The 19322-nt window shown below is 34.3% G+C and overlaps 1 protein-coding gene across 4 annotated transcripts in view; it reads right to left on the bottom strand.

Moving 5' to 3' along the window:
• The window catches only part of ARL6IP6 (ARF like GTPase 6 interacting protein 6), a 55037-nt gene that overhangs the window by 27168 nt on the left and 8547 nt on the right, over positions 1 to 19322 (bottom strand). The window contains exon 4 of one of the 4 annotated variants that reach the window (XM_090279935.1): positions 4468 to 4605. The exons of 2 other annotated variants lie outside the window; for them this stretch is intronic. In XM_090279935.1, coding sequence (XP_090136061.1) covers positions 4473 to 4605 — 133 coding nt within the window. In that variant the 3' untranslated portion in view covers positions 4468 to 4472. Of the gene's footprint in view, positions 1 to 4467; positions 4606 to 10011; positions 10978 to 19322 lie in introns of those variants that run through there. One more of the 4 variants, XM_090279944.1, reaches the window with a different exon arrangement.

The raw sequence follows: 19322 nt of genomic DNA, 5'->3' as shown, positions 1-19322 counted from the left end.
TAAAAGCTCCTTTTCAAAACACCATGATTGTCCTCTCTGGGGGAAGATATACAGATAACCTCTGGCATGTTTTCTCTCCTATGACTGACTCTTCTTTGTGGTTTTTGTAGTCCCATTAAAAAACTGAAGAGACAGGTATCTTGGTTCCTTTTGTCAAAACCACTCATTTATCTCTAGTAGAGGCCATGTTTTGAATTTAAAAATGATGACTGAGCATGGTGCTTATTTGAGTCAATCTTTTTCTATATATATATATGCATTTTACTTTAAAAATTAAAATATACACAGTGAAGTGTAAATGCCTGTCATGTACACAGATCAACGAATCTTTATTATGGTATACCCTTATGTACTTACCAACCAGACCAAATACAGAACATTGCCAGCACTGCAAACTTTGTTCCTTTTCCCGTCAATATCCCCCTTCTCTCCTCCAAATCCTGAGATAACCACTATATTGTCAGCTATCATGACAACTGGTTTCACCTGCTTTTAAAACTCCATCTACATGACATCTTATAGTATGTGTTCTTCTATGTCTGGATTCTTTCACTTAGTACTGTGACATTCATCCATGTTTTATGTAGCATGAATAACCTGTTATTTTGTATTGTAGCTTAGTACCTACTCCATTGTATAAATACCAAAACTTATCTATCCATTCTAATATCCAGTGTCTGGGTTGCTTCTAATTTAGGGCTCCTATGGAGATATTATGAACATATCTTTGGTGGGTAGTAATCATTGGTCCTCATTTCTCTTGGGTGTATTCTAGGAGATTCGGCTTTAGTAGAAAGCATTAAATATTTTCCCAACATAGTTGATTACTTTATACGTCCACTAGCAAGGAATGAGTTTCAGTTGCTCCACACAGTCCCCAACATTTCACATCATCGGTCTTTTTAATTTTAGTGGGTCTGCAGAATATGTGAGGCTTTAATATTTATTTTTCTGATGACGAATGTACCTTTTATTGCCCATTTAGGTATCTTCTTTTTTGAAACTCCTGTTCATCTTTTGCTTATTCTTCTATTGGTTTATAGAGTTCTTAACATATTCTATATACAAATCCTTTGTCAGAAATGTGTTTCAAGAATGTTTTCTGTTTATGGCTTATCTTTTCACTCTCTTAATGAAATCTTTTGATAAACATAGGTTTTTAATTTAAATAAAGTCCAATTCATTACTATTTTTAATGGTTAGTACTTTTTGTGATCTTTCTCCTCAATCACATAATCTGTATGTGTGGAACTGTTTTCAGACTTTCTATTCCATTCTTTTGGTCTATTTATCTACCCCTGATTTAAAAAAAATAATTAACACGTATGCATCATTAGCCAATTAAAAAAATTTTATGCTAAAAGATCCCTCAAAATATCAAAGAAATACTATAAAATCTTAGATATATAATTGACAATAATGTGCAAGACTCACATGAAGATAACCAAAATCTTTACTGAATATCAAATAAATAGAAAGACATCCTTTGTTTATAGAACTGAAAACAAACTGTTAAGATGGTAGTAGTCCCTAAATTGATCTATAGATTCAAAGCAATTTCTAAAAATTCCCACTGCCTTTTCTTTTTGCAGATATGAACAAATGGATCCTAAAATTCATATGGAAATGCAAGGGACTTAAAATAGCTAAAACAATCTTAAAAAAAGAGAAAAAGTTGGAGGACTCACACTTCCCAATTTCAAAACTTAATACAAAGCTACAATAATCAAATAGTGTGGCACTGACATAAGAACAGACATACAGACCAATGGAACAGAACTGAAAGTCCAGAAATAAACCTATAATGTCTACAGTCAATTAAATTCTGACAAGGGTACCAAGACCACTTAAGAGGGAAAAAACTGTCTTTTAAACAAATTGTGCTGGCACAACTGAATGCAAAAAAAAAAAAAAAAAAAAAAAAAAGTGAATTTGGTCCTTTACCTCATACAACATATAAAATTTAACTCAAAATGGATCACACCTAAATGTAAAAACATTATAAAGTTCTTAGAAGCAAAGGTGTAAATTTTCATGACTATAAATGAGGCAATGGTTTCTCAGATCTAACACCAAAAGCATAAGCAACTAAAAGAAAAAATAAACTGAACTTCAAGGTAAAACTTTTGTGCTTTAAAGGACATTATCAACAAAGTGAAAAGACAACCCACAAAATGGAAGGAAATATTTGCAAAACTCATATCTGATTAGAGTCTACTATCTAGGATAGAAATGAAATATAAATTAATTCTTAACCCAAAAATAAGACAACCTAATTTTAAAAGGGGCAAAGGATTTAAAGGCAGTTCTGCAAAGAAGATATAAGAATGGCCAATAAGCACGAAAAGTATGCTCAACATCATTAGTAATTAGAGAAATTCAAATGAAAATCACAGTAAGATTGCACTTCATACCCACTAAGACACTTATAACACAAACAAACAAACAAACAAAAGTATCGGTGAGGATGTGGGGAACTCGGAATTCTTACACATTCCTGGTGGGAACGTAAAATGTACCTACTGTAAAAAACGTTTGGTAGATTTTCAAAAATTAAACAGTTACAATATGATACAACAATTCCTTTCCAAGTATATAACCAAGAGAATTGAAAACATGTTTATATTAAAATCTGTATCTTCATAGCATTGTTCATAATAGCCAAAAAGTGGAAACAAACCAAATGTCCATCAACTGATGACCAGATAAACAAAATGTGGTATATCCATACAAGAAAATAAAATTCAGCCACAAAAAGAAAATAAATACTGATAAATGCTACAACATGAGAAGGCAGACATAAAAGATCACATTGGGGGATTTGAATGATTCTATTTATATGACATGCCAGAACAGGCAAATCCATAGACAAAAAGTAGATTAGGGGTTTCCTAGAACTGAATATTATTAGATAAGAATAAAATATAGTGGAAAAAATATGGTTGCAAAGAAAAGCTCATTAGGATCAACTGCTTCCATATACTAAAAGACTAGTTATAAAAAAGGTACTATTTTGTTCTTGCTGTAAAGAATTTCTTTCTGATAATAATCCAACACTGAAGTACTTCTGTGGTTCCTCTCAGTGTTCAGAGTTTAAGCTCTGTAGTTAGAGATGGGTCTGAGTGTCAGCTTTGCCACTTACAAGGTCTGTGAAGCTAGGAAAATGGTTTGACCTCTCTGAGCTTCAATTTCTCAAAATATAATTAAAAAAAGAATCTACCTTTAAAAACTTATTATGAGGATCACGCGGCTGGCACATAGCAAATGATCAATGAATGTTAGCCACTATATAGTGCAGGAAAGAAAGGCTTAGCTATGAATTTTTTTTAAATTGTTTCAATTTTCTACTTCAATTCTCCCTTCCTTCTAAGCAAAACAACTAACCCAGACCCACACCAAATCAAAAACAAAAAAACAATAGCATTATACAAAGTTGACTCAGGAGGTGGATGAAAGAGAGATGAAGAATTATAAGTTTGTGTATATATGTGCATGTTTCTGCTTGGTATTATCCTCTTCATAATCATTTTCCCTTTATAACTCGCTTAAGAACTTAAGACTTCCACTATTTATATCCAAGTTTTATAGCCTGGAAATGTAATTAATAGCAATATATTCATATCAATATATCTAATAGTAATTTGTAAAGTGAATTATATTATAAAAGAATTATACTTTTTTATTTTTCAGGAATAGAATACATCTAAAATTTAAAATTCACATGAATTCAACAATTCAGACAATTTAAGTACCTATACTCTTACTTTTGAACTACAAATTTAAACATTTCATAAGCCACTGCCAAAAGTTTTAAATAAATTGCCTTTTATTAAGAGAGAGAACAACAGATTCAAACAGGTTTCTTCATGTTTCATGTTGCTTGTTTTTACTCTAGCCTTGGTTGACTTCGAACTGATAATCTCTGCACTGTAACCTGGACTCCATGCTCCTGAAATCTTCATTCATATATCATATTAATTTCTGTATTATTTTCCTTCACATATATTCCCACACTTCCGACATATTTTTATGATAAATTCCTGCAATTTAAAACAGTAATTTCACTGCCAACTGATATTGCTCTAAGTAAGCAAAACGCTCTCTAGGCTTGTCACAAGATAAGTTATATTAAGGTCCTGCATTAAGCTATTTGCTGTGTCTAACTGTCTCAGTAGAAAACAGGATGAATTACTTGGTACTAATCCATTCCCCCTTCACACATCTGGGCTGGCTTTTATTTCTCATTCTATCCATAGCCAAGAAATCTTCAGTTCCTGAAGAATTTTAAGCTATGTGAGTTTTGGTTGGAGTAACCATCAGTTCTTTATCTGGAATCAAAAGTTGATAACACCGAACCCAAAATTTGAAAGAAAATATTAAGACCCACCATATTTCACTTACTTACAAAGCATTTCCTTTTATGTTTCTTTCAGAAATACAAAATGAAACAACTTCTTTTGTGTTCTTTAGTCCTAGAAATGACTTATTAGAAATTGCTGGAGAGGATGAAGTTGTGTGCATTCCAATAAATTTTGATGTTTAAGAAATAAGGGTTTTAGATTTTCAAGGAAACCTTTCCTCCCTGAGAAAATTCTCCATCTTTCCCTGAAGAAAAACAACAACATACGTTACATTCACTCCTTACTTTACACTCATAAGTTTTTTATTTTCTCCCAATTTATTTATTTACCAAAATTGACAGAATACATTCTCTATATCATGGATTACATGTGGAAGATAGAGAAATAAGCAATAATCAGTACTGCCCTAAAGGATAAGTCTAGTGACCGTGGGAAGTGTTGAAGTTCTGCATGCAGCATTACTGGAACATAAAGAAGCCATTTGACTTATAGAGGGGAGAGAATTTAACAAAGAATTAATATCTGAACTACAATTGAGTATGAGGCCAAAAAGTATGGTTAGTTTTTTTGTCTGTAATGTAAAAGGTATATTTTTCATTTTTACCAATAACTATTAATTTGGATATTTTGAGTATGTTGACTATTTCCTGCTACTGGCTTCACTGGCTTCTAGTGGGTAGAGGCCAGGGGTGCTGCTAAACATCTTCCAATGAATAAGACAGCCCCACAGCAAAAAATTGTTAATGGCAATAGTACCAAGAAACACGGCAAGACACTTCTGACATGTCTGATCAGTCACAGCATCTTCTCAATACACTGCACAGATCTTTTTCTCAGACGCATTTTTACCTTTCTTGAAAAAATAAAAACATAATATCCCAACCATGCTGCATATATTCTTCAACCTTCAATATTTAAAGGGTGCACAAAAACTCACAAATTTTGATGTTGTTTTTTTTTAAATGCACACTGGTATGGAAGCTGTCAATACAATCTAACAAAGTTGTTTTAAATGAAGTATAAGAAAACTGAGCACTAACTACTAGAGCCATCATACAAAAAAAACTAAACAAACTTTTTGGCCAACCCAATGGTAATCAGAAAGCTAAAAAGAAAAATAGGAGGATGTGGTGTCATAGCAATTAAGAAAAATAAGCATTTTGAAAAGGAATGATAAACCATTTCAAATACTGGATTGAAAAACGAACAATAAATTCTGTAATTAAGAGGTCTGCAGTCAATTCAAGGAGAAAAGTTTTAGTTAGGGGTGACAGCAGGACACCTGTGGTAGCTAGCACCTGCAGTCACTGTGGAGACAGGGACTAACTCTTCTCTCATCTTCTAAAATACCAGTTTTTAGATGTGGAGAGAACTGTGTATGAGAATTTTTTTCTCTAACACAGGAGAAATGTGATTATGTAAAAAATACCCTAACAAGAAGACTGGAGGTTGGTTATAAAGGAAAAGATTGACAACATATAGAAAAGGGAATTGCTGGGGCAGGGAGGTGGAATCTAGAGCACAGGAAGTAAAACAAAGTCTGAGCATGTGGAAGGATGCGTCATACTGTGAGATAAGAGAAATGAGTGGAATGATGAGAGATGTAAAGTTTGTAATCATGACAGAATAAAAGATGAAGCAGGAGTTCCCTTATAATAACCTTTCAAAGTGGAAGTGAGTTCCATTGAAAACAAGAATGTGTATGATTAAGATTTGGAATAGCCACAAGAAAAAAATAATTGGAACGTGATGGAGATGGATAGATGGATGGATGGATAAATAGTGCTTGCTAAGATTCTAGATCACATTAGAAGGTTGTGAACTCTATAGTTATTCGTATCTTTGTTTGGGTGATTCATCTCTTTCTCATTACCCCCTTTATAGGTAACACCACAGGTGTTGGCCTGTTTTAGGGTGAGTTTGAAGTCTTCTGTGATTTTAACATTTCACTTGCTTTATTCCAGGAGGCTCTCTATCCTACTTGATCTTTCTTTTACCTCTATAACTGCAATTTTATAGGGCAGTACTTCATACTTTTCTTTATACAATGCTTGGTAAAAGGAAGCTAGTTTTTCTTGTAGTTCTTTAACAACTATGATGAAATTTGATGTTATTTATTTTGGTTTTCCTGTTTGTAAATTTCAATTAACCCTTTGAGTGCCAACATTGCTGAGTGGTACTGACAAATTTTCCCAAAAGTCCCAGCATCACTCCCAGCGACTCTTTTTTCGATGGCTATAAATGTAAATAACAGTGGAATAACCCATATTTTATGTTTTGTTCTCTTCTTTTGTATCTCAGGTTATACATTGATATAACTTTTTCTCATGTTGATTCAAATTTCGAATTACGCATGGCACTCAAAGGGTTAAAATTATTTTTGTCACTAACTTATGTCTCCTATTCTATTTCTTAACCCTGAAAAAATGTCTCAGACTTGGCAAGCAAGTCATCTGTAGATTCACAATCTAAAAGTGAGTAAAATAAACCCCGGCTGCTGTGGCTCAGTGGATTGAGTGTCGGCCGGCGAACCAAGTGTCACTGGTTTGATTCCCAGTCAGGACACATGACTAGGTTGCACATCAGGTCCCCAGTTGGGGGCGCAAGTGAGAGGCAACCACACAGTGATGTTTCTCTCCCTCTCTTTCTCCTCTCCTCCCTCTCTAAAAATAAATAAATAAATAAATTTTAAAAATAAATAAATGAGTAAAATAAATACAATGGGTTTTATGACTACTATTTAAAAGTATCAGGACAAGTCAACCCCATCAAAAAAAGTATATGTGTGTATGTGTCTGTGCATATTTTTAATTGAAAATTAGAAATCTTTGTAAGCAATTATTTAATTTCAGTGAGGTCTCCTAAAACAAGGGTTGGCCAGCTGTAATATGCCTGTCCTGCTACATGCTTTTTATTGGCACACAGACACTCATTCACTCTTTTATTTAGTGTCTATGACTGTCATGGTGTTTCAGTGGCGGTCGAAGAGTTGTGATAAGAGGCCAAAGGGTCAATAAAGCTAAAAATACTTATTACTTAGCACCTTACAGAAAGTTTGCTGACTTTTCCCTAAGCCTTCCTATTTGAGGTGCCTATAGAGGAATCACCTGAGAATGTCTTAAAAATTCAGAATCTCAGACCCCATCATACGCCAGGCGTCTTAATCAGAATCTCTAGCTAGATCTTCTGTTAATTCCAAAAGCCTTAAATACAGTCATGTGTGGCTTTGACGACAGTGATACGTTCTGAGAAATGCCTCATTAGGTGATTTTATCATTGTGCAAACATCATAGAAGCACTTACACCAACAAAGATGCCTTGGCCTACTAGTAGTAGGCTACAAGCCTGTGCAGCACATTACTGTATTGGATAACCCAGGCAACTGTAAGTATTTATAAGTGTCTAAACATATGTAAACACAGAAAAAGTATAGTAAAAATACAAACTAGTAACATAGTTGTTTATTATCAAGCATTATATACTATATATAATTGTATATGCTACAGTTTTATGACTGACAACACAGGTTTGTTTATACCAGCATCTCATATCTGTAATGCATTACACTATATCATGACAGCTACAATGTCACTAGATACAGGAATTTGTCAGTTCCATTTTAATCTTATAGGACCACTGATGTATACAGCTATACCTTATTTTATTGAGTTTCATTTTATTAAGCTTCACAGTTGTTGAGATTTTTAAAAATTGAAAGCAAGACCCTCTACCAGCAAAAAGATTGACAAGTTTTATTGTAATACTTGCTCTATTGCAAATACATTGGTCTGGAACCAAGTCTGTGGTCTCGGAGGTATGCCTGCAAATGGTCTGCTGCTAAACTAAAACATTGTTATGCAGCACATGTATGCATTGATACGTACTATTTAGAAATATATATTAGCAAAAACATTTCTAAGTAGATCATCACTTTAGAAATCTATCCTGATTACTTTCTACATGAAAACTACAGTTACTATAGTTTTAAACAAACAAAAAAGTTGAACAAATATTTATAAAATTTGTTTCATTGTATCATGTTCCTAAATATTTTATGACATCTTTATGAGCATGTATTATCTCTATAATCATAAAAAAATCAATAAGGGAGAAATTTTAAATCACAGTCACTGTCTTAGCTAATAAATTTCTGAATTATTAAAAAATAGAAAATACTATTAAAATGTAAAGTTATTAGAAATATGACCATGTATTGACTTCCAAGTTTCATGATGAATCTGAGATAAAGAGGATCTGCATAATCATTTACCTTGATATAACAGGTGAGAAAAAGGTATAAATACATCTACTTAATGTTGAACTACAATGTGTCATTCTCAAAAATACATAGGAGCTGATGGTGGACATCTTGAGCATTTACTACAGTGTCCCAGTAATTTGTCTAATGATTTGCATTATGAATAAATATCAGTTAAAACAGCCACCATTTTAATGGAGCAAGTTGATTTATCAATCTAAGCATTAGTAAACTGTGTTATAATAAAATAAATTTCAACATTAAGCATTTCCTCATTTTTAAAAAAGTCTATTTCCCATAGCATTATATTTTGTTTCCTAGTTACATGTATTGCCAACTTCTCTGGTCTTAATTCCTCTCTGCAGCATAAGGATGGTGTCTCTATAATCTCTTTAATTCCTTCTGGATCTCAATTCTGCAATTTATGCCTCCATATGTACACTTAAGTCCTTGATCTATTAATAAAATGTTACCAACTAGAAATTTTAATTGCGTCACAATCCCATGCTTTGTCGCTGCAATAGTAACTCATGTAATGGCTTATGGGCACTAAAGGATTAAAGATGAATGAAGATCTTTAAAATGGAATTACATACATGTACATTTTAAATGTTTCTTATTGTACTATAATTCCCTGAAAATCAGACAGAAATAAACGTATATCTGGTTGGACGAAACTTCATAGTAACCTACTGTCTACTTTACCTTTATATAGCAAGTGTATTTGATTGTAAATTAAAGAACACCAGACATGTTAACTTGATTCACCAGTGTGCCGAGGTAGAAAAATGTCCAAGAACATCTATCTGTGCTGGGAACTACCTTGATTAGGTAAAGCAAACAATACAAAAGGTACAGAAAAAATGGGATTCCCAAGACTTGAAATGAGTCAATTAAAATCAAAAATCTTTTTAAAAAATAAGTGACACTGTGTTTTGTTGCCAAACTTTTATTTTGCCAACTATTATACTATAAGTATTATTCCACAGAGAGTACCTTAATATCAAAAGAATAGAAAGTGGGGAAAAGGAACGGAAAGGATAAAATCTCAAAATAAATAAGTTACTCAAGAAAAGATAACTGGTACACAGTAGCAGGCCATGGTCAGATGTCTAGCATGAAAAATGTCAATTAAGAAAAGGAAAGCTGCCCTGGCTGGTATGGCTTAGTGGACTGAGTGCTGGCCTGTGAACCAAAGGGTTGCTGGTTTGATTCCCAGCCAGGGCACATGCCTAGGTTGGGGACCAGGTCCCCAGTTGGGTGCACGCAAAAGGCAACTACACATTAATGTTTCTCTCCTTCTCTTCCCCACACCAATCCCCTCTCTCTAAAAATAAATAAATAAAATCATAAGAAAATTAAAAAGCCAAAAATCTTTAAAAAAAGAAAAGGAAATCTCTGGGACCATGCCTGCTTTATCATCTGATATATCTGTTGTTTACCTAGTAAACTTATATTTATTCCCTATGAGGGCAGATATCACTGCTTTATCCCAAAGGTTCAGGAAAACACTAACTTGCTCAAAAGCACTGGCATATGGAGTAGGCTGAATTTGGAAGCCACCTCTTCTAACTTATAAGCCCTTTGTAATATACCAGGCTGCCTATTATAATTTACTAAGATTATTGAGCATACAGAAACAGTTCCAAGCACAAAACTAGCAAGTACTATCTCTCAGGTATTTCTTACCAGTTTCTGTTCTGTGCACAGGACACCTGTGCCTTTTCAGTAGCCCATGCATAACACTTGAGTAAATTAGCATAAACAAAAGCCATAGCCAACAGGTGCAATCACTCACTAGCTACACTACTTTATGAAAATAACAAGGATACCAAGAATAGTTAATATGATTTTCTTACAGTATTTTGTTATACCTATTTAAGTCCCATTCAGAATAGTAAAGGAATGAATTTTATAAGACATGCATATATTTTAACCCTTCACTTCAGAAGCTGCAGTGCAGTCATAAATAGTGCCAGCATTGCAACTGATGGCTCCAGTCCTGAAATAATAAAACTCCATGGTACTCAAATATCAAGGCCAAGTTCTTGATTTTTGTCAGTAGCTTTTCTCTCTTACTACAGATTAGCCATCTGACATCTCTTTCATCAGACCATGGCAATAAAGAATTTGATTTGACAAAGAGGCAGCTCTCCAAAATCTGTATGGAAGAGCAGTACAGTGCCCTGGCTGCTATGGCTCAGTGGACTGAGAGTCAGCCTGAGAGCCAAGTGTTGCTGGTTCTATTCCCAGTCGGGGCACATGACTAGGTTGCACATCAGGTCCCCAGCTGGAGGCATGAGTGAGAGACAACACAGAGTGATGTTTCTCTTCCTCTTTTTCTCCTTTCCCCTCTCTCTAAAAATAAATAAACAAAGAAATAAATAATTAAAAAGAAAAAGCAGTAGAGTCAATTTATTGTACTCAATGTTAAATCTACTGTGCTAGGAAAAGAAACTTCTAATTTAGATACTAATAATCACTTTTATTGACTTATTGCCTAAGAACCCATATACCTTTTTCTATATTACTATTTTATTTGTACTATATCTTCTTATTCCCCAAGAATTAAAGTCCCCAATGCCCTTTAATAGCAGAAAAATAAATTTAATGTTGAATAGAAAAAGTATCATAATACAGCACTGCCAACTCTCAAATTTTCCAGAAAATTCCAATTACTCTACTCATTGTCTGCTTCCTTCCTACAATAGTAACAGCAAACACACATTCACACACAAATGAAATAAAAATTTAAATATTTCACCATCTGATTATATCCAGAACACTTTACATAGGAAATAGCATATCTGAGAGACTATCAGGTCACATGTATTAATTGTTAGCCTGCAAAATAAAGTTATTACAAAATTTACCAACAAGCAATTCAAATGAAAACCAACCATTCCCTTTTCTTTCTCGTTTCCAATTTACTTTGCAGGTTTCAAATAGCATTGTAAGGCAGGCCCTGGCCAGGTGGCTCAGTTCGTTAAGAGCATAGTCCCAATATGCCAAGGTTGCAAGTTTGATTTCCAGTCAGGACACATATAAGAATCAACCAATGAATTCAAGAATAAGTAGAACAAATGTCTATCTCAAATTAATAAATTTTTTAGAAATAAAAAAGTAGCATTGTAAGGCAATGTAATTTTTTGAAGACTGTGTAGAAATTAAGCATTTCGATATATATCAAATACTATTTGTGGTTGGAAGAAGAAGAAATAGATGGACAACTCAGAATGACACAGACTAAAAAGAGCAAAAATATCAGTAAGGGAACTAGCTCCTGGTTTGTATTTATACTAAATACGGTAGATTGACAATCAAATTCTATAGATTGTATTTTAAGCATGCTTTAGTGAAAAGATGCTACTCTACCTTACCACATTTCTAGAAGTCATTACATATCAATAATTACAGTTTGTCTGTATTTTGACCATGAACCCCCACATAAAATAAGTCATAAATACAACCAATAATCATTTAAAAGCAGATGATACATGTCTTAGGACAAAAGCCAACAGAGGATTTAAGAAGAAATGAGACATTCTCCAAAATCTACAATACGAGGACTACAAGACATGCTACTGCTATAATATTTCTCAATAGGGAAAAAAATTATTTAATATCAATTTCTCAACAAGTGAGTCAATAAGCCAGGCTTTAGATTTAAATATACAATACACTAGAATTTTACTTTTATATATAACCTTTGACCAGCATAAGGTTAAAATTTGAAATTTTCAGTAATACTCAATTTTCATAATACAGTTAATGCCTATCTTTAATAAATTTAGATATAAGCATTAATTTGTTTCCTCCTTGGAAATAAGTTGCTGTGGCTGTTTCCAACACAAAATAATGGTACTATCTCTACAAAGTTAACTTTTTGGCCCGAAAGTTATAGGAGTATATGCTGTTAAATCTGAACTTTGATCTAATAATGAGAATTTTTCAACCAGCAATTAAGACATAATTATCACTACTGACTGCAATGAAGTAACACCCTTAACTTCTTTAAAAATGTTGGCTCTTGACCTCTGACTCTATGCAAAAGTACTATGAGGTAGATAAATTTAATGGCTTATTTCACTGTTTTTCATATCACTGTTACTAAGTATTTTGACTCAATTATAAAACTAATGAGCTTTCTACTGTGTTTTTTGCTAGATCCATCATTTGCATTATCATTTTTCTACTAACGTTATTTCTAGACAAAAAATTAACATTTCTACTCAAGGTGAGACCTATTATAATTATTGAGTGGTTTTTGTTTTTAGCATGTTAAGTTACTATGAACCTGCAGCTGAATCACTGTTTGTACCACCAGATGGGGCTTGTACAAAGGCAATGTAAAATGTGAAGGCTGGTCAATGGGAGAAGACAATGAAAGAGAGAACAAAAACAGTGAGATGTTAAGACCAGATTTTGATTGGATTTGGCAAAACGCACAGGCACAATTGCCACATAGCAAAATTTCAGTGAGTGACTTTGATGGTCAATAAAACAATGCTGTTTCAATTAGTGGAATTCCTCCTGCTGATTCATTCCATAATGCACAGGAGAGTTAGTATGTACATGTTAAGAAAAATGAAGTTTCAAGGGCACATCTAGCCATACCTATCTTTTTCCCCAAACAGGGCTTAAATAAAAGTTCTGGTACTGCCACCAGCTGGGCCTAGAAAGAACTCCAAGACTCTTTGGGCTCTGTATAGGGCACATACTTAAATGCATTAAAGCAGATCATCGCAATGTGCAATACTGATTACATACACACTATTGTGTGTATATTGGAGATCACCGACAAACCCCAATGAATGATGGGGGAAAACTAGTGAGAAGTGAACTGGAGATGCTGATTAAGTAGTGTAGAAGAGCAGGATAATGAATTATAATGTAGAGAGAAGTGGAGAATACCTATATAGATATTCCAAGGAATCTGAAGTTACTGCCTCTGCATCTTTAACACTGCAACAGATTTTCAGAAACTAAGAAAATGATTTAAAAGTTATTATGTTTCAAATACACAAAGAAAATTAATGTTTCCTAATAAAAAATTTTGTATATGTGACACTGCTGTATACCTTTTAACTCAGCAAGGTTTGCAAGGTCAGTCAACATAATTACCATCTTTCTTAAAAATATGCCTTTTGAAGTCCAGTCAGTACTTGTCTGAAAACATCGTCGGCAGCCGTCCGTCTCGAGAGACGATGGTGTAGCTTCTTAAGAGTCTATCTGCACCGCCCAGAATGGCTGTGCAGTCCGACTCGGGAGTGACATGGTATCTGTCTCCTCCCGTGTTGAATCGACATCTTGCGATGACACTGAAGCTACAGAGCCTGGGCAGGGTAATATGGAGGGTCTGCTGTTGCCCATGCAGCAGACCCCCCCTCTCTTCGCAGCTGAAGGGTCCAAGGGAAAGACAGAGTCGATACAGCTTGGCTTCAGGTGCGCCGCAGGAGTTGCCGGTGTTGACTACAACGTCAAACCGCCTTAGGGACTCCGGCTCCGGATTTTCTGTCGGGGTTTGAAAACATACCTGTGCAGTTATTTATGTATTTTGTATTTCCTAAAGGTCTTGTGCTCATGTACAAGTGTAAGTTTCTAAGCTATATCTGTTATGTACTATGTTTGTTCCTCCCACCTCCACCCCAATTCCTATGTCTAAACCTTAATCCCCAATGTGATGGTAATAGGAGGTGGGGTCTTTGGAAGGTAATTAGGATTAGATGAGGTCATAAGAATGGAGCCCTCACAAATGAGATTAGTGTCCTTAAAAGAGTCATTACAGAACATAGCTTGCTTCCTCTCTTTGTTCTCTGCCTGTGAAGATACAATAAGGAGGCCATCTGCAACCCTGAAGATGGTCCTCACCAGAACCTGACCATGCAGGCATCTTGACCCTGGATTTCTGGTTTCCAGAACTGTAAGAAATAAATTTATTGCTTATTAGCCACTCAGTTTGATACTTTGTTATAGCAGCCTGAACTAAGATGATAGCTAACAACAGAGAAGAGGAAATATTTTTAAAAATTAATACAAAAGAGGGATTTATTTCTAATCTCAACTCCTCTGATGAACTATTGATCCAAATTGCTGATTTCATTAAATGTGCCATCTAATATTTTCTAAACATCAATAAAGGTTTTCTTCTTCCCATGAGGAGCTTATGTTTCTAAGGAAACATAACTGATAGCCAAGTAAACAGTCTCAATTTTTTTCCAGTTCTGCTAGTTAAAAAAAAAATGCCCATGTGTTTAAATCTGCAAAGGAGAGCAAAAGATAACTTTTTAAACAAACCAATTAGACAGGATTATTTTACTTTCTTCATGCTTGATATTCATGAAGCTAGAAATAGGGAATACTTTTAATAATCCTAACCTTCATTTTATGATGTGCTAAATTATCCTCCCTCTCTTTAGTTTCTAATTAGTTAAGCATATCCTTATTTAATAATTTTCTTAGAATCTAGCTACCATTTATATTAATTTCCCTTAAAAAATACGTTGATATGTATGATTAGTCCTTTAAAGTGTATTCAAAACATTAAAAACTCAAAAGAAATACTGAATGGAAATATGTCCCAACGTAATGTTAAACAAAAATGAATCACAAAACAGTAGGTATATTGTGATCTCAATTTCAATTTTTTTTTTTTTTTAGCCATCATACATATGGCTTCACTTTGTTAAAATTTGTCAGCAGACTCAACAGAAACATTTCCTGCCTACAAAACAAAACAAAGTAATCTTGAAGGTGTCACTGTCATCATTTTTGGGGATTAAAAACTACGAGGATCAGCGATGATGGCTTTCTTCCAGAGATGTTAGGTTGCATGGCTTGCTGTTACCCCTCATATTAGGTTCTTTCATGTGCTTTGTTAAGTAATATGCCACCTAATCACTAGATCTAAGTCTTAATGATTAAATATTTTCTCTCAATTTTTTAAAGTTACCAATAATGGCAGAAGGTGAAACTCCAGTGATTGACCTAAGTACAGGTTTGTTCTGAGAACAGTGCTCAGGGTAGATTTCAAGTAGGACCAGTTGAATGTAGCAGAAAAAATTATGAAAATAGAACACTGCATAGAGGGAAAGCACTTGAACAGCAGCTGGAGACCTGAATTCTAGCTAGTTGTCACTAACAAGCCATGCTATCCCGTGCAAGTCCCTTTCCTTGTCTGTAGAAGGAGGAAGCTGTATTCCTCAAATTCTCTGCATTATTTCTCCCACAAAAATGTAAGATCTACCAAAACAGCATTGTCTGCTTTATCTGTCTAGCACTGAGTCTGAGAAATGTTTCTGGTACTTTGCACGTGCTCAGGAGATACTTGTTGATATTGAAAAATCCATTAAAAAGGCTTTTTTTTTTTCATGTATGGAGTCTTAGCTATTTTTCAAATATCTTTCACACAGCAGGTGTTCAAATCTCACAGGTCTGAAATATCACACTTGGTTATCAGGGGAGGGGCAACCTTTACTTGTTAATACAGAAATACAGAATGGAGAAGCCTCCTGGAGTGGAAAAAAGAGTTGCCTATGTGTTGGAAAACCTGGCCCACTGCTAACTATTGTGTGATTTGGGGCTAGTCATTCCATTTCTCCAGGGTTCTGTTTCCTTACCCACAAGGTCAGAGGGCAAAACGGACCCTCTGACTCTGGTCCTATTCTCCCTGTTACATATAACAAATGGGTATTAAGGACAGATGAATCCATGGGGAAGGATGTGAGGCTGCATGAGGAATAGAACTGAAGTAATTAGTGCAGAAGCATCAGCCCATTGGAAATATTAAGACAGGCAGACTCTGCTTTTGTTATGTACCACCTAAAATCCTTCACAAGCAGGGCTGGCTCTTCTTTTGCTCTTACTGGTTCATCAAAGCAGGTCACTGACCTCAGCCACATCTGCCATCACACTCACTGTCCTGAGGTGCAAACACCATGGGAAAAAGCAAGTTCGTGAAATGTTCGCATTATTTAAAACACCCAATTGTGGGTATACTGAGGATTCTGCTATGACTTTTATTGCAAATGCTGGGTTACTCACACATAAGAGCTTTTTATTTAAAAAAAAAAAAAAAAGAGAGAGAGAGAGACTAGAGGAGTATCCTAGTAGTGAGTTGCTACTGACCCTCCACACTTCGTCATATTAGCATGACCCTAATTTCTTCAGACCAAAGTCTTTCGGTATCATTAGTAAGAGGAGTCAATTTGTTGCAGCATTGCTAAGGAAGGGAATCTTTCAGTTACATGAATGAAGAAAGAGACACACAGGTAAGAGTGGCCGGCCAGACTGTAATTATGCTTGAAAAGCATAATTTAATACATCAGTCTTCTGATGAAGGATTCAGATGGATGGAAAGGACCACAAAGCAGAGAAGGAAGGATGAGCTGATACTCTGCTGGCACTGTGACTCTGTGGGCTACTCAGTGGCTAATCAGGGCTACATTAGGAAGGTCATGTATCCTGTGGACTTCAAGTTCTGCAAGTTCTGCATTTTGCCAGGGGGTGGGGGCTAGTTTAGCCCGTGGAATTAAATACTCTTGTGTGGGATAAACAGTCTGCATCATAATATATTGTTGATGGCAGTGGCAACAGGCTTAATTTCAATTTTTAAAAATGTGTAAATGGAAAGCTTTGCATCAAGATGTTGGCAATCATAAAAAAAACAAAGTTAGCAATCAGTCACTTTCTTTGATTATAGGTTTTTCCATTATTTTTCTTTCTGTTTTTTGAATTTTCAATAAAGAACTTGTATTAGTTTTATATAATCAGGGAAAACACTTATATTAACATTGTTCATTTTAGGTAATAAAAATATATAATCTGTTACAATTTTTATAAAAGTGTAATGTTGGAAATTAATAAATATATCAATCTAATTTCTTAGAAAATAAAGCTTGAAGATTTCAACCTGTTCAAAAGATAGAGTTGTTTGCCTGTACAAGCACTCACTCTACTGGTGTCTTAATATATTTACTCTGATATTTCTGAAGTAATTGTATTATTTTCCACAAGCACTAGAGGGCAGTATTTTCAATGTAATTCAATTTCACCAATTATCATTATATTATATGCCTGTTTTTGGTCTGTGGTTTCTGTTTACATGTGATGAACTATCACTATTTTATATTATGCCTTTTTTTGAGTGTACGCCTATTAATATAACTTTAAAACATAGGTTGACTCTCATGAGATATTTAATAGCTTATTTATCGTATACAAAATTCATTTACTCTTACTTATATACTGAAAGGCATTCCAATATATATGCATACACAATGCAGTACTTCAAAACTATTTTTAGAGCTGTATTAAGAAATATGTAACTTAAGTTTCGCATTGGACACTATGACATATTAAAACTGAATGACTAATAAACACATTGAAAATAGAGGTCTATCACTACTGGTTCTAGTTCATAAAAAGTGAAAAGGAATTTTTAAGAGATTAGTTAAATGTCCTCACAATGGCAGGTCTTTAAGAGAATAATGAAATGCTTTTCTCTAATTCCGAAGCTTCTAACATCTGAGGCTTATGAGTTCTGGTGGTGATGGAAGAGAAGCTAAGAGGGAAGTGAAATCCCAGGAAACTAGAGCAGCGAGAGTAAAGCCATGGGATCTCAAAAATAAGTAGCCTATTTGACGTTGCTGAAGGAATCTGATATGTGACTACGTACAGTATCAGGTGTGTTGGAGAAATAGCTGAAATTGGAATAGAAAAGGGCCAGTTGAGGAAGGGCTATAGTGCTGTATTGGTATTTAGACTTTATTTTGAAGACAATGGGAAAGCCAGTAAGACTTTTCAACACATCAGAGCTTTGATTAAGATGTGGTTTTAGGAAGGTAATAGTATACAGAATGAATCAGAAGAGTAGGGGAAATCAAGGAGTTAAGTACACTGGCCAAGGCTTTAGGGTAAAAACAAAATATTTTAAAAACATTTGAAAAGGCAGGAATGACTGGACTTAGTAAAGGGGTAAATACAGTGAACAAGTGTTTTAAGCCTCAATTATTGGGTGGATACTGCTATCTTCAAGACATACTTGGAGTTTTAATAACTCTACGTGCAAGATGCTTTCGGAAATTTAGGCTGCAGTATCTGCTAAATAGCTGGCAACGCAGGGCTGAAAATTCAGGGAAGAAGTGAGATAAAACTAAGTTAAGAAGTGAGAATGTATATGCAGCAACAGCATATACATTTAACTTGAACAATGTATCACTTAGCAAAATAAACTTTCCAACTGACAGTATTCCACAGTTAGGTATAAGTTAATCAATTTAGATTATTAATCATTATCTACCTCAAGCACACACAAAATTTACTGGCAAGTACATGACTTATGTTTCCTATACAGATAAGGATTTAAGATGTTTAAATGCACACACACACATTCACTTAAAATAAAGCCAAAATTTTTATAGATATATTTTTAATACACAATAAATAATGTTTACTATGAGTAAAATACTTCATTTTACTAATGAAGCCAAGTAGTAACAATAATGATTAAAACTATCATTAGTATTAAATTTCTTATTTAGAGTCCCTCAAATAGATGTTCTTATTTGATCTCTATAAGCTACCCATTAGGTAGGCTAAAGCTGGCATAACAACAGTAACAGCTATAATACTCTAATAACTATGTGTCATTAATAGAATTTATTTTCTATTCTCCATCCTCCCCCAACCCTAATACCACAGTT

The sequence above is a fragment of the Furipterus horrens genome, unplaced genomic scaffold, assembly GCF_987537825.1.
Source record: "Furipterus horrens unplaced genomic scaffold, mFurHor1.1.pri manual_scaffold_1, whole genome shotgun sequence".
NCBI classification, from domain to species: domain Eukaryota; kingdom Metazoa; phylum Chordata; class Mammalia; order Chiroptera; family Furipteridae; genus Furipterus; species Furipterus horrens.
Note: the sequence above shows the minus strand (reverse complement) of the source record. Positions and strands in the feature narration are given on the sequence as shown.